This window comes from Diabrotica virgifera, chromosome 2 (genome assembly GCF_917563875.1).
Source record: "Diabrotica virgifera virgifera chromosome 2, PGI_DIABVI_V3a".
Taxonomy (NCBI): domain Eukaryota; kingdom Metazoa; phylum Arthropoda; class Insecta; order Coleoptera; family Chrysomelidae; genus Diabrotica; species Diabrotica virgifera.
The window spans coordinates 45,631,575-45,656,880 of record NC_065444.1 but is presented as its reverse complement, the minus strand read 5'-3'; the positions used below and the strand labels follow the sequence as shown (position 1 = coordinate 45,656,880).

General features: G+C 32.8%; 1 protein-coding gene across 2 annotated transcripts in view; it reads right to left on the bottom strand.

Annotated features, from left to right (window-relative positions):
• Nucleotides 1-2,026: 2,026 nt before the first annotated feature.
• LOC114339516 (chaoptin) overlaps nucleotides 2,027-25,306 on the bottom strand; it is a 102,498-nt gene continuing 79,218 nt past the window's right edge. For both annotated transcript variants that reach the window (XM_050642562.1, XM_050642563.1), the window contains exon 16: nucleotides 2,027-5,460. In XM_050642562.1, the coding sequence (XP_050498519.1) occupies nucleotides 5,196-5,460 (265 nt within the window). In that variant the 3' untranslated portion in view covers nucleotides 2,027-5,195. The remainder of the gene's footprint in view (nucleotides 5,461-25,306) is intronic.

The following is a 25,306-nucleotide window of genomic DNA, read 5'->3' as shown; positions in this document are numbered from 1 at the left end:
ACAGAAAATGTGTTGGAAATCCTCCTCTCACTAATTAATGATTCCTTCGAAAAAGGTCAATTTCCAGAGTGCCTAAAGACAGCCATTATTATTCCTCTTCATAAGGGTGGCGAAAAATCTAATGCCTGCAACTATAGACCTATTGCCTTACTACCGGTACTCTCCGAAATTATTGAGAGACTCATTAAAACTCGACTTATGTCCTTTATCGTTGATAACAACATTTTATCACAAAATCAGTTCGGCTTTTTAACAAATAAATGTACCACTGATGCCATGTTTTCTGTACTACATGAGGTTTACCAAGCACTAAACAATAATCTTTATACTGCCACTGTTTTCTGCGACTATGCCAAAGCTTTTGATTGTGTAAATCACGACATCTTGATTGCAAAACGAAATTTCTATGGAATTCGAGGTATTTCTTTGAATTGGTTCCAATCCTACTTGAATAATCGGAAACAACTAGTTAGAGCAAATGATACTGACTCTAGTCTCAAAACCATCGTATGTAGGGTACCACAAGGTTCAGTATTGGGTCCTATACTGTTCCTTATCTTTATAAATGACATCACTAATTTAAAAATCAATGGGAAAATTTTTCTTTTTGCTGATGATACCAGTATCACTTGGAGCAACTCAACTATTGCATCTCTTCATGAAACTATAACTTCGGATCTACTGACGATAAAGACCTGGTCTGACTCTAATTTACTCTCTTTTAACGTAAATAAAACAGTAGCATTATCCTATAAAGGAGCTCTTCAACCTTTGCCACTTCATAACAGCCAGATCAGTACCGTTGATTCTGTAAAATTTCTTGGTATTTTTTGGACAGCAACCTCAAATGGTCACTTCATATCGATTCGTTAAGTAAGAAACTCGCCTCAGCTTGCTATGCAATACGATCTGTCTCAAGGGAACTCAATTTAGCATCTTCTAAAATAACATATTTTTCGTTGTTCGAGTCTCATCTTCGATATGGTCTTCCTTTTTGGGGTTCTAGTACAGCTGCTCAATTTGATGTCATTTTTAGATTGCAAAAAAGAGCAATAAGATATTTGTTTTGCCTCAGAAGATCTACACATTGCAGAAGTTACTTCAGAGTTCACGAAAGTTTAACACTTCCATCTTTATATATTCTAGAAACGGTTTGTTTAATTCGTAAACACCTTCATGTCTTTCCATCGAGGCCCAATCATCTTTACTCCACCAGAAATTCAATCTTTGATATTTATTTACCGATTCCATCCACTGAGTTAGTAAAGAAATCTATATTATATTCCGCAAAGAAACTGTACAATCATCTTCCGTTACAACTTAAATGTCCAACATCTTTCCCTAAGTTCCGAAAAATGACAAAAGCCTATCTATCCAAAAGACCATATTATTCAATAGAAGAATTTCTTAATGAATAACTAAGAAAATTGGGTTCCATGTTCAGTAGCATAAACTTGTCAGTTCCTTATGTTGTACCTATTTTATTTTATTTGTTGTATGTTAAATTTGCAATTTATATATATTTTGCAATAAATTGTTTTTGTCTTGGCTTTTATATCTTATACTGTACATTATTGACGATTTATCTAATTTTAGTAAATTGTAGTTGTTATTTGTTATTTATATTATGTTTTTCTTTTGACTGTATGTAAGCTTTGTCCATAAAATTGTAAAAATTTTCAGTGGCAATAAAGCATATTTCTATTCTATTCTATAAGAACAATAAAAGCCGAAAGAGAAAGCAACTACAGAGTGGTGTGTACAAACTAACTTGTGGTGACTGTCCGAAAACGTACATCGGTCAAACTGGCAGAACTTTTGACAAACGGATAGCAGAACACAAAAGGGCATTCAACAATAGAAAAACAGACACTTCTACATACGCACTTCACCTTGTAGATTATAATCATTCTTTCAATGAAGAGTTTCAGATTCTGCATATTCAAAATAAAGGCCTTAAGCTATCTTTTTTAGAATCTATGGAAATTAATAAACTGAAAAATACAGATACGAGTATAATTCTGAATGACCAACTCGAGACAAACAGCTCCCCACTCCTCAACCTCTTCAGTTGAAGACTTAAAAAGGCAAACACATTGTAAACTATATCACTTGAGAAAAGCACTCTGCCGAAACAGCTGTAGTCACTTAGTTATAATAAATTTTGTGGAAGTATAGAAAACAAACGTTTTTAGTGTTTTATTGTTAGTTAAAGAAAATTTTTATTTTCTTTTGATAACGGAACAATCACCAGATCCTATAAAATGACTATTTGATCCTCATAGATGATTTTGAACAAAACTATGAAGAATATCTTATAGAAAAGTTAAAAAAATTTAGAAAAAGGATTAATCAACCAAGGAACCGGAATTGATGCCTTATGTATCAATAGAAGAAGTAAGGAACACACTGAAGAACGTGAAAGAAATAAACATTGAGACAGACTTTTAGAGAATATATAGGAAATAGATTGCAAACAAAAATATATTTTTACCGACAGGCAGGTTGTAGAATAGGCAGGTTGTAGAAAAAAGTCTGGCACTAACAACCACCTACACAGCATCATAGGGATTATACAAAAATTCAGCGAATACAACCCACCACTGGTCCTGACTTTCGTAAACTTTTACAGAGCATTCTATACGAAAGAAATTAACAGCGTAATGATAGCGTTGGAAGAAAGTCGTATAGATACAGTACTCCAAACTGATCGTGAACATAAACAATAATGCATACATGACTGTAAGACTACGCACAGATACAAAATATAGAAAGATCAATGAAAAATGAAAGAGAAGAACTCTGATTAGAAACAACAGAAGATACGGGACCGCCAATACTACAAGAAGAAGTCGTCCATACCACCCGAAACACAAAAGAGAACAAAGCTACTTGATCAGATGATGTGCCCATTGATGAAAATGTTACAAATGTAATGGTTGAAATCTTGGTAATACCCCAGACTGCAATCTCCAGCCAGTGGTTGTAATCGAACTTTATAGCAATTTCCAAAAAGTCAAGTGCAACAACCTCTGCTAAGATCTCATAACAATAATTTTAGTAAGTCACACATTTAAAATATTTAAAAAAATGATACACAGCGTAATTGTTCAAATGCTTGTATGTAAAATTAGTGACACTCAATTTGGCTCTAGAAATGGCGTGGGCATAATAGACTCAGATTCGATAGAAGGTATTTCTATTCTATCAGTGGAGAAGTTTTGAATAACTTATATTTTGCAGACGATGGAGTAATAATGACTGATAACAAGAATGATTTACAGAACGGTATGCAATAACTTAATAAATGATGTCATGATTACCGACTGAAGATAAATTTAAAGAAAACTAAATGCATGATCATGATTAAATCAGCAGATGTAAACATCCAGTTGATTATTAAAGATTCTGTAATTGGGAGTGTGCAGGATTTGGAAAACTTAGTTGGATACTTAAGAACCGCAAAATACCCCAATACCTGAGGAGCAAAGTGTTGTGTTCAACCAGTGCATCCTTCCTATCATGACATATGGATGTCAAACCTGGACCCTAACCAAAGCAAATATGAATAAAATAGCCACAACAGAAAGAGCAATGGAAAGAGCAATGTTAGGTATACGACTGTCAGATAAAAAGAGGAACGACTGGGTAAAATCAAAAACAAAAGTCGAGGACATAACAACAAAAGTTGCCAAACTTAAATGGAGCTTCGCAGGCCACACTGCTAGACAAAAAGACCAACTTTGGAATGCAACAATACAACATTGGAGACCTTACTAAAGTAAACGACCGAGAGAAGACCACAGATGAGGTGGGTTGAAATATGTTGCTCAGGATGGAAACCGATGGAAGGAGTTAAGAGAGGCCTATGTCCAAACGTAGACGATAGAACGCTAAGAAGAAGAAGAAGAATTGGGAGTGTGATACCTACAAATGCTTATGAACATAGATAACAGCAAATGTAGACCAAACCAAAGAAATTAAGACAATATTGAAATAGTCCGTACATCATCCATTAAACTTAAAAAATTTCTTTGTTGTCGGGATATAATGTTAGAACAACGCCTAAAGATGTTTCAGTGTTACGTGTTCTCTACTCTTCTTTATGGCTTACACTTAAACAAGCCGATCTGAATAAGTTGTCCACCTTGTGATTTTGGTGCTACAGAAGAATTCTACGAATATCATGGATTCAAAGAATGTAAAACATGGAAGTAACTAAAAGCATAGAAAATAATATTAACTATCAAAGACGAAAACTTGAGTACTTAGAAACACGTGAGTAGAGGATAAAAATACTCATTAGTGCAACTTATTATTCTTCTTTTTTTCTTCTTTCTTGGTCTACAACTCGTGAGTCTTCGTCGCGTTTACTATTTTCCTCCCCTCTTGTCGGTCTTGTACAATGGTCTCCCATTTCAAACTTTCTTCAAACTTGGAGGAAAGTAAAATGTGGGAAGGCGAATAATATCCTGCCTTAAGAACTAGAGGGAATGGTTTAAATGCTCTAGTGCACAACTGTTTAGAGCGGCAGTCAACAGGGTGCGCAAGGTCATGATCATTTTCAACCTTCGATAGAGGAAGGCACTTGAAGAAGAAAAACAAATGTTCAAGTACTAATATTGACTAGTGGTTACACTCGTGATTACACTGTTATTAGCCAACTGTTTGTATTTTTTAGTTGGAACCATTGAAAAAATACAGAAAACTTCGTATAAATACAGAACAAAAAAAAATACATACCCAGCAAAAATTAAGAAAAAAGGGTCACTGTAAAAGAAAAAAATCAACATGTTATGTTATGTATAATAAGGTACTAATCTAGGAATTTTGCTTATTCTTACATGTTAAATAAAATTATACAAAATAAAATAATATAAAATAAATACTTAGTTTCTGAATTTATGAGTACATACTTAACACGTTAAATAAAGTACTAGTGTGTCCATTTAAACTCTACAAATTTTAAAGTAAAATTCTATTATTTTGTACAAATAAAACATGTACTAACATAAATAACAATAGTTTGTATAATCTTTTACTCAGATATTAAGATATTAAGAGCCAAATGGGCTTAGAAAAAAAATTGTTAATACAATTAGTTAATGAACTAGAAACAAAGAATTATTTTGGTGTCAGTCATAAAATTGGATTATCAGAGTTAAATAATAATTATATCACAAAATAAACAGTGTTTAAATTAACTGTAACGTAGAAACAATAAAGACAAACACTAAGACAGGTAGTGTGGATATACGTGGTGCAAAGCTCCAGCCGCATTCAATGTCGCTTTTCAACACATCAATGACAGTTTGATTGTTCTTGTTATGGCATAGAGCTGTCCTTAGATCATCATCGACGTGTCGGCAAGTGTATTTGGAGTCTGTGAAGGACGCAGCGACTGGAGGACTGTCTCCGCATAGGTACTGTCGACGTTTTCGGAGCCAGACTTCAACCCACCTAAAGAAAAAAACAAATTTACGTACTGAAATTTTATTGGCATAATGTATACTAAAGAGAAGAGATATATTACCGCAAATGGTAGAGGAATTACAAAAACCATCAAGCAAAGGTAAGACAAATGATAAGACAGAAAAAAAATAAATCCTGGGATCAAAACTGTCAAAAAATAAATACGTATATAGGAGGAACCAGAATTACAGAAAGCTGGAAACTTATTAAACCTCTTAGGACCAACGACAAGAAAAAGATTTAATCTCACCAGTTTCGTTAGAAACATGGGACATGTACTTCAGTAAACTGTTACAAGAAGATCGAAGGGAATTCAAAATAAAAGAAAATAACCAAAACATACGCGTCGAAGCATCTCCTATAAGAATCACGAAAAAGGAAGTAAAGAATATCTGTACTTCACTCAAAAACAAAAAAGCACCCGGACCTGGCAATATACCCTCAGAAATAATAAAATATGGAACTGAAAAACTATATGAACACCTGAAAATACTCTTTCAAAACTGCATAAACAAAGTAGAGGTTCCAGCTGAATTTAAAACCTCTACCATTTCAACTTTACATAAAAAAGGAAACAAACAAAACTGCGACAATTATCGTGGAATAGCAGTTACTAGTACCATTAGTAAAATCTATGGGAAAATGATCAAAAATAGAATAGAAAGAGAATACACTGATATGGAGGCAGAAGAACAGGCGGGTTTTAGAGCTGGTAGATCGACCATAGACTACCTTTTTTGTATCACTCAACTTATAGAAAAAAAGGTTGCTGTAGATCAAGAAGTCCACTTTTTGTTTGTTGATCTAAAAAAGGCCTACGATAGCATCCCCCAAAACAAGTTATGGAACACTCTAAGACAAACGAACATCAACTCAAATCTCATAACAGCAGTGGAAAAACTATATGATAACGCCAGCGCCAAAGTTAAAATAGGAACGAATATTTCCAAAGGTTTTGTAGTAGACAAAGGACTGAAGCAGGGATGCTGCCTATCGCCGACACTTTTCAAAATATATCTGGAACAAGCATTAAAACTTTGGAAGCGGAAGTGCAGCGGCACGGATATACAATTAAATAATAACAACCTGTACACTCTATGTTTTGCTGATGATCAAATTGTGATTGCCAACGAATATGACGATCTGGAATACATGACTCGGAAATTAATCGAAGAGTACAAAAAATGGGGATTAGAAGTTAACATAGAGAAAACAATGTACATGAACATCGGTAGCAACGAACAGAATCTAGTTTTAAACGACGGACAACACATTAAGTACAACAATAAATATTCTTATTTAGGAGTAGAAATCACGGACGACGGCAAATCAGATCAGGCTATAAAAAACGAAACACTCAAGGTAGAAGGGCCATATCTCAACTGAATAGTATTATTTGGGATCAACATATATCCAAAAAAAATAAACATCGAATATACAACACTATTATAAAGAGCATAGTAATGTAATGTAATATAGTATTATTAATGGCCCCCAAAAATACGCATTTTTGTTAAAATCGTCTCGTTAAATTAAACAATGTGAATACAAATGAACAATTATATAAATATTGAAATAGGTAAAATATAAATACGCTCAAAGAAGGAGAGGTATAAGATGATTAAAAAGAAGAACAAATCAAAACCATGGATGAAAATAGGAAATGGAAAATGGAAATCAGATGTAGATAGTTTTCAGCAATGTATTTCAGACATACTTAGGAGTCCTGAAGCAGAAAGTAATATGAACGACTTAAATAATAAATTAACAAATGCCTCACTGGAAAGTCAAAACAAATTCTATCCTAGAACTAAAAAAGAAGAGAAGATCAGCCAAAATACCAGGCAACTAATGCAGACAAGAAGAGAAATGAGAAGCGACACGGAAACTAAAACTAAAGAACTACAAAAATTAAATAAAGAAATATCCAAAGCTATTAGACAAGACAGTCGAAAATACAACAACCAAGAACAAATCGAACATGCCATTGAGAACAATAGAAGTATGAAAGTATTGAGAAAAATACTGAGAACGGGGACAAGGCAGATAATAAAGATTAAAGATAGAAATGGTCATCTTACAACTAACACAGAGGAAACCCTTAAAATAGTTGAAGACTTCTACAAATTGCTGTACACAAGCCAACACAAAGTAAATAACAAAGCAGATCAAGTACCAGAAATATTAACAAGGAAAAGGGCATTGTCAACCAAGGATCAGAACTGCTACCGGAAATCACAATAGACGAAATAAAACTACCCCAAAAAAAAGCTAAGAATAACAAATCTTCAGGCGAGGATTGTGTAGTTACTGATGCAATCAAAATAATCGGAGGCACTTGTCTTCTTAAGAAAATAAAAAACCTGTTTAGCATGTGCCTTTTAGATAGTAAAATACCCGACAAATGGCACAATGCTGAAATAATTATATTGTACAAAAAAGGAAATCCCCATGAATTAGAAAATTACAGACCTATAAGCCTTCTTAATCAATTATACAAACTCCTTACAAAAATAGTAACGAATCGTCTTGAGAAAAAACTTGATTTCTACCAGCCAATGGAGCAAGTGGGATTTCGCACTGGATTTGGAACAAATGATCACCTACAGATCATTAAAACGGTAATAGAAAAGACTATCGAATACAATCGACCACCCGTTTTGGCTTTTGTAGATTTCCATAAAGCCTTTGAGACGGTAGAATTTGACAAAATTCTGGAAGCACTACAAGCATGCCGCATTTACTACCGATACACAAGGTTAATTTACAATACATACAAGAACGCAACTATGTCGGTGAAACTACATAAAAACACGGACCATATCCCAATGGGCAGAGGAGTCCGACAGGGCGATACCTTATCGCCTAAACTGTTTACCGCAGTACTAGAATATGCTTGTAAAAAACTTAACTGGGAAGAGCGAGGCCTGAATATTGAAGGTAGAAGATTAACAAATTTGAAATTCGCAGACGACATAGTTTTATTCTCTGACATCCTTAAGGAGATATGTACAATGCTACATGAACTTCAGTTAGTGTGTGCCAGTGTAGGTCTTAAAATAAACATCTCCAAAACAAAATTCATGACAAAGCTAGTACCTAGCGGAAATATCAATATTGGAGACAACGAAGTAGAGCTAGTGGAAAAATACATATACCTTCGACACGAAATAAAGATCACAAGAGACAACCAAACATGCGAACTACGAAGAAGAATAAACTTAGCATGGGCAGCCTATGGAAAACTCAAATACATCTTTAAAAGCGATATACCAATTTCTTTAAAACGTAAAACATTTGACCAATATGTGTTGCCTGTGATGACTTATGGTGCCGAAACTTTGACATTGACAGCTACAACTTCTAAAATGCTGCAAATAGCCCAGAAAAAATGGAAAGGTCAATGCTGAGTACATAGCTTCGTGACCGAGTTAAAAATGAAGACTTAAGACGAAGAACAGGAGTTACCGATGTAATTTCCCGAATTGACACCCTGAAATGGAACTGGGCCGGACACGTCGCCCGAATCAGTGATGGGAGATGGACGAAGAGATTACTTGCGTGGAGGCTGAGATTAGACAAAAGAAGTAGAGGAAGACCACCTACTCGTTGGACTGACGATCTCAAGAAAATGTCTAGAAATTGGATGCAAAGTGCTCAAAATAGAGCACAATTCACCCAGGTTAGCTGAACAGACAGGACATGTATTCTGCCTCGCATTATACATCTCCTGAACTGAAACTCGCCTGGAGCTTTTTTTAAACTAATATTCATTATGTGAATAATATTATAGAATGAATAAAGGCCTTTATTATTATTATTAATGGACAAAAATGAGGGAGGCCTATATCCAGCAGTGGACGCAAAGGACAGGATTATGATGAACCGGTGTGATACGTGAATACCCATATCAAACTCAAAATACACATAGCTACACATATGCACATTTACATAATAGTCCAAGTAATGAAGCTTGAAATAGAACAAAACCTCGCAATTTTTACAGAATGGATCGATTTGCTTGAAAATTTGAGAATAAGTAGTGAATAGTCCAAGGATCAAAATCTATATGATGCCGGAAGGCGCTTTCACCATGGGGGTGGTTGCCACCCCATCTCGAGGGTGGAAACTTTTTATTATATTTTGACCACAAAATTTGGTAAAAACATTCATTCTAAGCAAAAAACGATCTATACATTTTTTTTGATAAAATTAATAGTTTTCGATTTATTCGCTATCGAAAGTGTTAGTTTTATATCGAAAAAATTAATGTTTTTAAACGTTTTCTGCTAATATCTCCAAAAGTTGTCGTTTTATCAAAACAACTTTACTTAACAAAAATGTACCTTTAAAAAAAATAAACAAAACCGTTGTTTTAAATTTTCTTTAAGGCCAATAGTAATCGAGATATAATTTATTATATCTTAGCTCTTCTTCGTCAAATGCTAAATATTGTAGTTTCGAAGTCAAAAGACAGGAAAACTATGCATTTTTCGAAGATAACTTGTTAAAACTAATTTAAGGTATTTAACAATATCTATCTTCAGAAATAAAAAAAAGTCTCTAGCTCAAAAATTAAGGAACTTATAATAAAAAGAAAGTCAGTTCCTATTTATTTCAACGAAAAAGTAATCGGAAGCAACCTCCTAATCACCACCCTAATTAAAATTAGTCATTATCCTTATTTGGTCTTCTTTATTTATATATTATTAATAGGTTCTAGGCTATGTTTGATAGTTTGAAAGTTTGATAGGCTTAGAATGATTAGTTTAAAAAAAAAAAATGGAGTTAAAAGCTGATAACGAATTTTTGTAGTTTGGAAAAAATGGCCTTTCCTTCAGAATAGAAAGATTAGCATCAGAGATACGAAAAAATGTTTCAAAATGAAATTGTAGCTTATTTAATTTTTAAGAACGTGGTTTGCAAAAAATTTTTTATGGAAAAAATTGAATGAGATGTTGACAATTAAAACTTTTAATAACATGCAAAAACCACCTTTACCAACCCTTTCAAAGTCACCTCTCTTTGCAACTGAGGATTTTAAAAAGATTTAATACTAATAAGCTTATAGACGTTGTAAAAACCTACAAACTTCCCTTTTACCAAACTTTCTAAGATTAAAAACAAAAAAGTTACCGTTAAAAAATCAATATATTTTTTTGAAAAAAAAGCGAGAAATCCAATTGGAAGCATAATAATGTAAGTTAGCGGTGTTTTTAGTAATTGACCTTATTCATTTTTCTTTATTTATGTATTATTATTAGATTATGAAAGTTTGTCTGGCTTAGAATAATTAGTTTTTAAAAAATTGGAGTTAAAAGCGAATAACGAATTTTTGTAGCTTGGTAAAAAATGCCATTTTCTTCAGAATAGAAAGATTAGCATCAGAGATACGAAAAAATGTTTAAATATGAAATTGTAGGGTATTTAATTCTCAAGAACTTGGTTTGAAAAAATTTTTTCTACGGTAAAAATTTAATGAATCATAAATGAGTATTATCGAAAAACATTGATTTTTTTGATATAAAACTAACACTTTCGATAGCGAATAAATCTAAAACTAATAATTTTTTCAAAAAAATGTATAGAATATTTTTTGCTTAGAATGCATGTTTTTGTCAACTTTTGCAGTCAAAATATAATAAAAAATGTCCAGCCCCGAGATGGGGTGACAACCACCCCCATGGTAAAAGCGCCTTTCGGCATCATATAGATTTTGATCCTTGGACTATCCACTACTTATTGTCAAATTTTCAAGCAAATCCATCCATTCTGTAAAAATTGCGAGGTGAAAAGCTTTGGTTCCTGGACTATAATGCTTAATCTGGGCTATAAAGATGGGCTCCCTTATATTATTATTAAGGGAGAGATTGCCCTTCAGTACTGGCTGGACTTTTTTTTTGGCACAAGCTTTTGCCATTCAGTCAGTCACAACGTTTTTAGTTCTTCCTAAAGCAAAGAAAAGAAAGTAATTATCACAATACCTATTTGATTATCAGTAAGGAATAACATGGTTACTCGCTTCTCGTCTAGGGACCCATCAAGACATTAAATTAATACACAAACTAGACTGGGTCACGGAAAGAAGGTTTTAAACAAATGGGGTAAAACAAAGGTTAGTAGTTTAACTGTGCTCACAAGTTAAGGCTATTTTTTGAAATAAATTCTGTTAAATAGTCATATACGGTTTTATTATTTAATGACAAAAGGTAGCAAATGTTATAGGGAGGAAGGATTTTATGGTTGATTAAATTTTTTATTAAGTCATCAGTTTGTTGTATATATTTTGTACATGCAAAGAAAATATGGTTTAAATCTGTTTTTTTTTTGACAATCTTCACATAAATTGGAACTTAAAATTCTAAGTTTTGCTAGATGGGCTGGATAACACGCGTGTCCAGATCTCATTCTGATAATAGATGTAATGTATCTACGTGGAACAGAGCAATTTTTAAACCAAAATTCACTCGGGATTGTGGGTTGTATCAGTGCAAATTGTGAGTTGGAGTGTTGTCTATATTCATAATATTCTTGTTTCCACTGCTTGTTTAGATCATTCTTGATACTGGCTAGACTTAGCCTCAAAAAGATTCGTTCACAAGTTTTTTGTCTAATGGCGAAGATATCAGAAATGATAATGAAATTGATTCAGGTTGCATGTAGCAGGGCCTTCAAAGTCTCGTAACTTAACTGCTCATACTTAATCGTAGAAGATACTCTTTGTCAGTCAGTATACACTAGTCACTCTAGACTCAGACATTGATTATGAACCAGCCAACATGTAGTTATTAATCAATGACTCGATGACACCTACATTGTCTTGGGCTGGTAAGTTACCTTAAGTGCCGTCTATGTGATAACTTGGAGAAAACTACTTCTTATGTTCTTTTTAAGTCCAACGCACGGACATATCAGCGCTGCCAAAGCCTTATTTTGGCGTTTAACTAGCCAAGCCGAATGAAGTACGTAAGTATGAAGTTAAATAAATTCAAAAAAATGAATAACCATTTTCATTTTTTTTTTATTTACATTTACTCTGTGTGGAGTATGAAGGGAACCAGTCTCGTTGGAACTTTACCGCGCTGAGCAGATGTGACGTGAATTGTAAATTGTAGAATTCCCTCATCTTCCTTAGTCTCAGCATCCGTATGGCTTGCAAATTGTAGAAGCCTCGGAGGTGTAACCAGAGAAGGTTCCCATTGTTTTCATTCTGGTGGGATATATTGTGTGCCATAAGAGTGAAAACTTAGTCTTTTAAATAAATTCATAGCTTTCGGTGAGGCTAAAACTCTGTTAAGCGATTACATACCTTGGACAATAGGATGAATCCTGACTCATGATCTGAGCTGATCTAAGCAGATAATAGAATAATCTAAATAGTAAGGAGTAATTCAGTTTATTGCGAAAGACCGAATATCTCACACCAAGCCGGGTAATACTGGGCGATACAACAGATCTGCTCTAAGTAATCTCTAAGGCTCAGAAATGGGACTTGTCTCAAATATACATACCCAAATCGCAAACATATATATATATATATATATATATTGCATTTGCGTCCCTCGTGGCTTCTGTATAGTTTTGACTCTTCGTGACTTCCGATCAATATACAGCGTGTATATTAACAAGAATGATTCCATACAGTTAGCGCTCGCTTTGGCATCCGTTATACTGGCAACAATGTACTTATAATATCAAGTAAAATATTTAACCTTGGTCGTGTTTACGTGAGAATTTAGTTGAAGAACCCAGACAAATTCTATTTATAACTTTTGCCAACTAGGTGGTTTGCTCGGATATACGATAAAGATTTGCTGTAAATTCTTTGTTTTCGTTTTTATACTCTTAAATCAGGTTAGAAAAACTTATTTCTTGGGTGTAGTTATGAATAATGTATTTTCTAGATTTTAAAATTTTCTATTTTATTTCGATGGAAGATTATGGATTTCGGAAGATTTCGATGGAATAAGTTATAATGTAATATACCTAATACCACTATATACCCTTGACAAATGTTTTTTTTTTTTAGTTAATAATTGTTTGATGAGCCTTTCGATAGGTTAGGTTAGGTTTACCTTAAATTTTATTTCGATAATTAATCAGTATTGTTTCTCTCTCTCTCTTTCTCTCTCCCTCTCTCTCTCTCTCTCTCTCTCTCTCTCTCTCTCTCTCTCTCTCTCTCTCCCTCTCCCTGTAATACCTTCCCTTATTATGAAGTATTGGGCGCTCTTGCGTTTCTTAGCCAAAAATCAAAGATGGCTGATTCGCAGGATTAGCGCATTCTTTTCTGTTTTATTCTTTCGAAATTTGCTATACAAGTATTTTCCATTGCTCTCTGTTTCTCGCTCTTTGTTTGACTTCTCTTCATCTCAACGCCAATTCTTTCATGATCTCTTGTAACAGTTCTTCTCCAGCTATTAATATTTAGATTTTGGTTAACTGTGATATATCGCATGTGTTCCAGATTTTCCTTAAGAGGAAACAGTAGCGATCAACAGGTAGCGAAAATGCGTTCCAAGATTGCGGCTGTAATTTTGAATATTTGAATATTTTTTCAAAATATTTGGCACACGTATTCGTAATATAATAAAGAATGGCGGTACAGAGCCCAATTTGAAAAATATATTAATATGTAGAAATTACTCTGTAATTAAATACACTATTAAAAAAACGAGCCTGTACTGCCATTAAGAAGAACAAAAAAATACACTTCCTTCAAATAAACTTCTTTATCCGATGCCTAGATTTTGTGTAATTTTGGAACTACTAAAATTTTTTATTTCATTAGTAGTTCCAAAATGACACAAAATCTAGGCATCGGAAAAAAAGTTTATTTGAAGAAAGTGTATTTTTTTGTTCTTCTTAATGGCGGTACAGGCTCGTTTTTTTAATATTGTATTTAATTACAGAGTAATTTCCACATATTAATATATTTTTCAAATTGGGCTCTGTACCGCCATTCTTTATTATATTACGAATACGTGTGCCAAATATCTCGAAAAAATATTCAAAATTAGAGCCGCAATCTTGGAACGCGTTTTGGCTACTTGTTGATCGCTACTGTATCACCTTAATGCATTATATGATTATATAATGAGTGCATATTGTGCCTTTACTATCCTTTTTTCTACAACTGCTCTACTAGCGTCTTTTTTCCATGATCGATCCCAGATATGTAAAGCTATCTACATACCTCCTGTATTTGTCTTCCTTGTATTTTAATTTTAGTTTCTTGGTTGCTGTTTTTTTTTAAGTTTGGTTTTTTTTTGTCTTTATCTTCAGGCCCATTATCTTGGGAGTATTTTGCAAGCTTGTCGATCTTCTTTTGCTTATGGCTGCTATGTTCGATTAGGGGACAAATGTCATCTGCGAACTACAAATCGTCCAACTAGTTATGCAATTTCCATCTAATACCTGTTTTATTATCGCTTATTTTCTGCATGATTCAGTCCGCTTTTATTATAAATATTGTCGGGGATAGCACACATTTTTGTTTAACTCCGCTTTGTATAGCTATATCTACTACCATTTTTCCCGCATGTTCTAGTCTGGCTCTATATTTCCTGTAAAATAGTCTGATTAAGTTGATTTATTTTATCGGTAGTCCATATAGTTTTAGAATCTTCCACATTTGTTCTCTGTTTATACCATCGAAGGCCTTTTCAAAGTCAAAGTGAAAGTAAACATGTTTATATTTTTTTGCCATTCACCAGCTTGTTCCAAGATAATTATAGAGTACAAGAGATACAGAGGTACAGGGACAAGATACAGAGATAGGTACAGATATAATACAAATGTGGTCGATAGTGGAGCGTTTTGCGCGAAAACCTTCTTGGTTGTTTCTTAGTCTTAGTTTCTTGTCTATTTCTGGCTTCAGTCTATTCAATATGATATTTGACATTAGTTTGAATGTGGCACTTATTCTTTTTCTCATGATCATCTTTCAGTGCGTCACAGTTTTTCGATTTCTTTCTAACGCATTAAATTGTATGTGACAGAAAAAAGGCACGTCGGTGATTACTTCTAGTTCTGTGATTATTCTAGTTGTCGATAGATGGCGCCATAATTGAAAAAAATTATTTTTTTTTAATTAGATAATAATATTACAAATATAATCTCTATAATTTATAAGACTATACAAATCAAAGAAAATACCATTTTATAAATGCAAGAAACACATTTGATTTGTTTTTATTCTAAATTGAAAATAAAATGTGACAACTGTCAGATTTAACTAAAATGTCATGTTAGAATAAATGTCATAAATGTGTATTATCACGGACTTACCCTTTTTCCTATCATTTGTGACGCACTGAAAAATGATCATGAAAAGGACAATAGCAGTGTTATTTCTCGCCAATTCTCGCATTTATTTAAATCGCCCTTTTTTGGTATCTTAATGGTTAAACCCACGTTCCATTTCTGGTCGGCCCATATCTTGTTAAAGAATTTGTGTAACATTTGTACTGATTCGTTTGCGTCCGCCTTTATTAAATCTATCGGTAGTTTGTCGCTTTCAGCGGCTTTGCCATTTTTTTAGTTGATTCAGTGTGTTTTGTATTTCTTCTTTGGTAATTTCAACTGTTCTAATGTTTATTTCCTGTATTACATTATCTCCGTCTATATGTGGTGTTTGGAATATATTTCCTCGCAGGGTTCTTTTCATCTTTGTATTATTTTATGTTCTGATTTAATTATATTATTTCCTTGTTTATCTTTGATTTGTTTATTACTGTTTAGTGTTTTCCCTGTCAAATTTCGGATAATATTGTACTGTATTTGATGGTCGTTTTCTTGCGCAACTTTTTCTGACATTTTTACCATGTGATTTACGTAGTATCTTTTGTCTTTTCTGGCTTGCTTTTTAACCGCTATATTTTTCTTTGTATTTCCTTTCTACTACTTTTCCTTAAAATAAGGTTTTTGTCAGGACACTTGACCAGCCAGGTAGCAAATGGTTCTTTTAGAGTTATACCTATTACATTATAAATACAACAATGCCCGTCACAGTTCGGACGAGAGTTTTAATTATTAACAAATAAGGGTCAAATATGACAATTTTTTCGTTTAAATGGCTACAGGTAAAAATAACGTAATTAAATATCTTATTTAGATTATTCATCTTTTAGTAGATAAGCAAAGGTTTAAAATGGAAGTTTTTGAGTTTTGTTCTGATTATTTGTTACTTCGGAAATTGCAAAATAAAACTAAATTTCGAAAATAAAGAAATTGCTATAACTTTTGCAAAAATGAACTTAAGACTTTGATATTGCATGAAATGTTGAGTCAAACAGTCCACATAATGCATAAAAAAATGCAAGACGATTTGTCAATTAGTTTAAATTGCATTCGATTTGTTTATCACAAAGAACTTTTTTGCAATGTTGTTGTTCAGAAAATAATAATGATACAGCAATTCTGTGGAAACCACAGAAAAGAAGAATACTTACATTTTCAACTTATTTAAAAAATCAATAAGAAGTCATTTTTACCATTCTGAAAACATTTTACGAAATTAGAATCATTTTTGGCTTATAAACAATTTGAATAACCATATTAACATATTGACTAAATCTGCGTTGGGATTTGAAAAGCTGATATTTTGACACGAATTTAAAAAAATAAACTTTTCGCCTAGGTTAATTACGAGCAAATTAAGCCACTTTTATTACTTATTTAATTTACAGTTACTTCTATATACATAAAAGTCTCCTGTAACAGTGTTAGTTATCATATTCCTCCGAAACGTCTTGGCAGATTTTTATGAAATTTTACACATATATTCTGTAGGATTGAAAATAGATTGTAATCTATTATTTATACCCATAAGTTATAAGGGGGTTACCCTCTGCCACTTTTTTATTGTTTTAGAAAAAATTGTCTACCTTAATTTTATAGTATGTACCATTAAAAATATATATACAACCCTTAATTTTCACCCTTCTATCACCAAGACCCTATTTTTTAATAGCCATCTATTTATTTACATCTATAAAATTCTCCTGTCGTAATATTAGTTGCCATAATCCTCCGATACCGCTTGAACGATTTTTATGAAATTATATATGTATACTCGAAGGTCTTAGAATCATAATTATCGGCCCCATAACATTTTGTATTGTTAGGTAGGTATATGTGTACATAACATACTCTACAAGACTACAAGAAATATATATAAATTTAAAAAAAATAATGATCAAAATCCATCAGCTATCTCTGGAGATATAAAGAGCAACATATCTTTGAAAAATAAATTTCATTTTTTGAGTGCACGGATTTTAATAATTCCCCTCCACCGACCACGAGTCGATTTCGTTAGGGCGTTATTTTTAAAGATATATTAACCACTCTGTTCAAGTTTACTCAAACTTTTACATATAAACTATATACATACCTTGAACTTCAAACTAGCGCTAGTTAGCTTTCTTAATAAAAAAAAGTGGCTAACTTTGACCGTAATTAACCAAGGTGAATGTTTTTTTAACATTTATGTAAAAGTACACATCGAAAACAATGTGATAACTACATGGGTATTTCCTGTACACAAACAATCAGCAAAATATACGGAAGGATCTTAAAAAACCGAATAGAGGCGAATACAAGAAAATGGAAGCAGAAGAACAAGCAGGATTTAGAGCCGGAAGATCTACAATTGATCACCTTTTTGCAATCGCACAAGTCATGGAAAAGAAAACAGCGATTAACCAAGAGATTCATTTCGTATATTATATTGATCTGAAAAAGGCATACGACAGTGTACCTTCGGTAAAGTTATGGGAGGCAATGGAGAATACAAATATAAACATAGAAATGTGAAAAGTGAAAATTACCCCTAACTGTAAAAAATTATAAAACAACATTTTTAACTTTAATATTGTCAACATTTGGTTTTTATTAGGTACATAATGATTGTTTTATGCTTTAAGATATACTATCATAATATTTCAACCCTTAAAACCACCCTTGTTGAAGCTATATATAAAAAAATTACTTATCCTAAAAGAATCATTTCGGCTTGCATCGATTTACATAAAAATTTGGGATTAGGATCATATCACCCTGTACTTCATATTCTAGATCATGCTTAAGGGCGTTGATTATTTTAGGGGTGTAACCTACCCCTTATTGACAAAAATATATAAAAACATTGTAAATTTTAATATGGGTAAAATTTGGTTTTGATTGGTTAAATAATGATTGTTTTATACTTTAGGATAAAATATCATATTTCAAGCCTTAAAAACCACCCTTAATAACATCACAATTTTTACAAGTAGATAGTTTAATAGATCTATACAGAAAAAAAGTAGAATTAAAGAATTACAAAAACATTTATTTACAAAAAAATACGAATTTACAAATATGTACAAATACAAATAGTTTTTTAGTCATCTTCCAGTATATCAACCGGTTCTGTGGTATTATACATACATTGAAAATTATCCATAAGCAGCCTATTCGATATTTAAAAAAAATCGTTTTCTAAACATGGCTCCTTCATTTTTGACGATAAAAAGTTTTTTCAAAAATAATTCTGTAGGATTTTTGAAGAGTTCTAAGACCGTGAAAACTAAATTCTGTAAGATCCCTTAGTTTTTAATTGGGGTGAGTTTAAAAGACTCGAATAAGGGGGTGTCTGCTCGTAAATAGAGGTTTCAAATAGCCATAGTATCTCGCTATCTGTTCACTGTAATGAAAACCCATGCACAAGAGAATTTTACTTATTAAATAATAAGCTACAATTTAATAGTCCATAATTTTTTCGTATCTCCGGTATTTTCGGAGATATTTTGAAGTAAAAGGTGACATAGGAAATTGCAAAAAATCAATTTTTCTTTAAAGTCCAATTTTTCTAAAATTAGGCCTTTTAAATAGGTCAAACTTCTTGGGTGTATTGATAATACGAATATAAAGGGGATTACAGAAAGGTAAAGACCAATTTTTAATCAGTAGGGTAGTTAGGGGGTTGTTTTCACTGATTTTTTCATAGAGAATAGCAGGTACCGACATTTTTTGATCATAAGTCGCTTAATTTTCATGCTAGGAGCTTCATATTATTATTTTTTGAAAGGTCTATCATTATACTTAAAAAGATTATTTAAGTTTAATTTAATTTGTGTTACTAAAAGATGCATTTTTGATATCTACAGTTTTTTTGATTAAATCCATATTTTTCGAGGTATTCTCAAAAAACCATCTAAAATAGTCGATTTTTTCGTCGAAAAACTGTTACTTTCAAGCGCGAATATCTCGAAAAATACTAGTTTTACGAAGAAAATGTAAAAAACATTTTTTTCTTAGAATTCATTTTTACATCTATTTACGTGGTTAAAATATAATAAAAAATTCCCGTCCCCGAGATGGGGTGGCAACCACCCCAAGCTTTTAGCGTACAGCGGCATGATATAGAAAATGATCCTTGGACTATTCCCTACCCTCTGTGAAAATTTCAAGTAAATCCATGCTGGACGAAAAAATTGCGAGCCAAAATGCTTCATTTTCTCGACTATAGAAGAAGGAGAAACAATCAGTAAATGTAACGAATACAAATACCTGGGTATGAAAATCACGAATGATGGAACACTGGACGGAGCCATTAAAGAACGAAATACTCAGGGCAGGAAAGCAATTAGGCTCCTAAACTCAGTACTCTGGGACAAGCAGATAAACAACCAAAACAAGAAAAAATCTATAACGCCGTAGTGAAAAGCATTATAACATACAGCTGCGAAGTATGGCATATCAAGGAAAAATCAAAACAAATGTTAGATGTCACTGAAATGGATTTTTGGTGAAGAGCTGCAGGAAGATCAAGAAGAGAACATGTCACCAATGAACGGATACGAGAAATAATGAAGGTCACACATACAATAAATGACGAAATCAACGAAATAAACTACGATGGTTGGGTCACGTACAAAGAATGCATGAAGATAGAATCACAAAACAAGTGCAAAACTAGAAACCGCAAGGTAGAAGAAGAAGAGGTAGACCGAGAAAAAGTTGGCAGGTAGGAATAAACAAAGCCATGGATGAAAGAGGTCTGTAAGTAGATCAATGTGCGGACAGAGAGGAATGGCGAACGGCGAACGGGTATCGGAAGACGGAGAAGGTTATAAACCGATAATACAATAATAATGTAAAAGTACCAGCTTTTTAAATTCTAAAGTCTAGGGATGGTGCATGGCGGTTGTTGAACAAAAAACCGGGTTTCGGTTATACCGTTTTTTTTTACTTACGGTTTAACCTGGCGGTTATAACCGGTCAAATAACCGGTTGTTCCAAAAACCGGTTAAATATTGCACTTTAGTTTGCTCAATTTTCCTCCCGAAAAATTTCCCAACCAATTCAACCTATAAAAATTTTCCTAGGCGCTCTCAAATTACCCTAAAAATGGGCGAAAGTACCCCAATCTCTGATTCGTCGCTCGTTGTAGACGGCTTCGGCGTATAGTGCGTTGTCAATAATTGGGATATTCTCAAAAATGATGATCCTACCCGATCTACCGAATGTCCCTTAGATCTATCAAGTTTAGAAAAATATCCAAATGACTTATATTTTACTTAAAAATAAATTCGATAAACCAATTCATTATTTACTTCTCTATTGCCATCAAAAAATTTCAGTAGGTTATATTTTTTAATACGTTTGTAATACCTACCTTTTATGTATTTCCTAATATTTAAAAATTACATATTGGAGATTCCTAATCGTATTTCGGTATTCACATTTCATACAAGACTCTCAAGTCTCAAGTACTCAAGTATAAACAATTTTTAGATGATGGTTGGAATATCGATTTCAAGCAGATCACTTACTTTTTTACGTAACTATATTATCATCTAAAACTAAATAACTATTCCCAAAATTGTTTCATAAAAGCTGATGTGACAATTTCGTCCAGTTCTCTATTAGTAAATAAAAGTTGAATTATGGTTGTTTGGGTTAATTACTTATTACTTCGCATATTATTTATAATACATATGATTGAGATCGAAGATAGATAGAAATTTCTTCATTTTTCTCTAAATAAATTTTTTTTCCACAGGTAACTTATTCGGTTTTTCACCGGTTATTACTTTAAAAAGAAAAAACCGGTTATAACCGGGACAAAAAAAAACGGTAAAACCGATTATTTCGAATTAAAAAACCGGTTTTAGGTTATAACCGGTAGGTTTTTCCCATCCCTAAATCGATTAATTTAGTTTGCAGTCAATACTAACAAAGCTATTCAAATTGTTTATAAGCCAAAAATGACTCTACTTTACTAAAATATTTTCGGAATGATAAAAATGACTTTTTATTATTTTTTTAAAAACTTTGAAAACATAAGTATTCTTTTTTCATGCGGTTTTCACATAGCAAATTTTTTATTTTTGAAATTTAAGTTTTATTTTGCAACTTCCGAAGCAACAAATAATCGTACCAAAATTCAAAAACTGACATTTTTGACCCTTATTTGCTAATAACTAAAATTATCGTCCGAACTGTAACGGACATTTTTATATTTATAATGTAATAGGTATATAGTATCCAAAAAATCCATTTGCAACCTGGCCGGTCAAGTGTTCCGAACGTATATTTTTGCCTTATTTCCCTGGAGTACAATGTGTCTCCGGTTATCCATTTCTTTTCTCTTTTTTTTTCATCCCTATAATTTCGTTTGCAGTTTTTGCATAATATCCTTGAAGTTCTTCCATATTTCTTCCACTGTTTCCTCATGTTGGGACACTGCTGTTCGGTTTAATTTCAATCTTTTTGTGAATTCGATTCTTTTGTTTACTTTCCGGTTTTTGTCTTTGGCTAATTTCATCTTTATTTTGACCCTTACTTCAAAGACGCATGTCTTTGATATGTTTAATTGCAGACCAAATATTTGATTTTTGTTTTCAACCAGTCGTGTAAGATCAATCAACTCTGATTGACTATTTGCAAGAAGGGCTGTGTCATCTGCGAAACGTAGGTTGTCTATTTTATGATTATTTATTGAGATGACTTTTTCCCATCCTTCAAGTGCTCTTCTCATAATATGCTCTTCATATATGTTGAATAATCGTGGAGATAGTATACATCCCTGTCTGACACCCTGTTCTGGATGAAATTCCTTTGAAAGTGTGTCAAGCACTTTAACTGATCCAATAGTGTGTTCGTATAGTTCAGTTATAAGCGAAATAAGGTGTTGGGGTACGCCTACTTCTTTTAGTATTTGCCATAAGTGTCTCCACTTGACCCTGTCGAACGCCTTACGATAATCTATAAAGCATATGTACAGTGGAATATTAAATTCCCTATATTTTTCGATTATCTGTCTTATATTCAACAGGTGTTCTCGAGTACCTCTACCTTTGGTAAATCCAGTTTGCTCTTGTGGAATTTCTCTTTGAAGGAATGTTTTTAGTCTCTCATTGATTATATTTAGTATTATTTTACTGGCATGTGATATATGAGAAATAGTTCTATAATTGTCGCATTTATGGAAGCTGCCTTTTTTATGAATTGTTGTTATTGTAGATTTTGTCCAGTCTTCAGGCCATTGTTTAGAATGCCATATTTGGTTACAGAGTAGATGAAGTAATTTTACGCCAGTTTCTTCTGTGGCTTTGAGTATTTCTGCTGTTATCATATCTGGACCTGGTGCTTTATTATATTTAAGCTTAATGATCACTAGTCTTACTTTATTTTCAAGTATATCAGGTTCTCCTTCTACTTCATCAAAGATTTGGTTAACAGGTTCTTGGGGTTAATCATCTTTATATAGGTACCTGCAATACGATCTCCATGTCTCTGCTATATCTTCTCTGATTGTTCTCAGAGTTCCAGTGTTGTCTTCAATGGCCCAAGTTCTGGCTTTGAAGTATCTTGTTAAGTAGCGTATTTTTCTAAATAGATCTCTCGGCTGATTATTCTGATCATGTCTCTCAATTTCTTTGCATATACTTTGATAGTACAGTTTTTTATCTGCCTTGCATCTTCGCTTTACTTTTTTATTGACGTTTCTCAAACTAGCTTTTTTCCTTTCACTATGCATACCACTTTGACAAAGATTTCTTCTATTCTCAATGATTTGAAAGGTTCCATCTGTTATCCAGTGTTTCCGTTTCACAGGATTAGGTGTTGTTACACAATGTTTAAAAGTCTCCCATATTTCTTGTGATGTTCCGTTACGAATAGAGGGCATTATTTTATGTAATTACTTCTTGGAGAAGTTCGTCCTGCGTTTTTAGTTCTATCTAATGATCTATCTGATTATATCTATTATACAGGTGGTGACATTATAATTGATATATTATAGTATGAGAATAGAAAAATTATATTATTAAAAATATTGTAATAAATAATTATATCTATGCATCTATAAGCGAGGTTCCTATAGCCTCTGCTACTTCTCGCATTTCGACCGCTATCTTTTTCTGTCCATCCATTCGTCTTCTTTGATGGTTTTATCTCTCATGATGTACTGTACATCTTCTTCCCAGGTAACTGAAGGCCTTCCCCTTCTTCTTCTTTGTTGTGGTATGTAATTTAAAGCTTTCTTTGGCCACCTATCTTCATTCATTCGTTTGACGTGACCATACCACACTAGTTGTCTCGTTTCAATTCTATCTACACTGGAATATACAGTTTTTGTCCTCCTTCCTGATGCGATCTTTTATATACCACACGCTCTCCTTAGATAATCTATTTCTACTACCTACTTCTATTCTCTTTCTATCTTTTTTTGTGATCTGCCAAACTTCTGCTCCATAAGTCATAATAGGCTCTACCAAGGTACGATAGATTGTCGTTTTTTGTCTTATCTCTTTAGACCATAGTAGAGAGCTTAGAATGTTTACCGCTATTTTGCCCTGCTGTGTTCTGTTTTCGATGTCTCTTTTGCCTTCTTTAGATAATATAGATTCGAGATATTTATATTCTTTAAATGTATTTGTTGTTCTAATTTCTAAATCTGGATCTCCTAATAAAGAATTAAGAATTAAATTCTAACACTTCTATAATATGTTACAATTGAGCAATTAGACTACCAGTTTCGGCAACTGGTTATGATAAATTCATCAATTTTAATGAACATACTTGTTAATTGTTTTTATTCTTGCAGTAAAAAAATACACTGTTAATTATACAAAGAGAATATCATTAATCTGTCACAACAATAATTGTTTTAACATACTACAATAATTATTTATAAAAATATCCGAAGTCTAAATACCAACATTTGAGGTGGCAACAGCGTAGTAGAAGCCATGAGGACATTAACTGAAATATACGGATTCCGCGACAACCTTAAAATGAATAAATATATATTTGGACGTCATCAAAACCGTTAAAGTGATTTTAGATATACAGCAAGCGAACGTGGCGCGCCTGACGGCAACTGCCTCAAGTAATGTGTATATTATTATACAGATAACGTGTCTGAGGACATCCGGCCAATATTTTGTTCAAGCATTGTAGGAAGTGGTACCTTTCACCTGCGATAAATTTTAGAGAAAATCCTCGTGGCAACCGTATATCGGAGTCCACGAAGACCTGGACGCCACGAGAGACTACAGTTTAACATGGGGGGACGTCATGAGATGCTAAAAATAAATATATATATATATATATATATATATATATATATATATATATATATATATATATATATATTGATGTGATCTTGATTATTGATATGAGATAATATTCTTATATGTTACTTAATTTAATCAATGTATTAATACTAATCCAATTAATTAACCAGATCACATATCAATATGTTTTCAATCTCAGGGCGAATTATAAATTAATTACTTACTTCCGTGGCTTCTAAATATTTCTTAATGGTTCCTAATCGGGA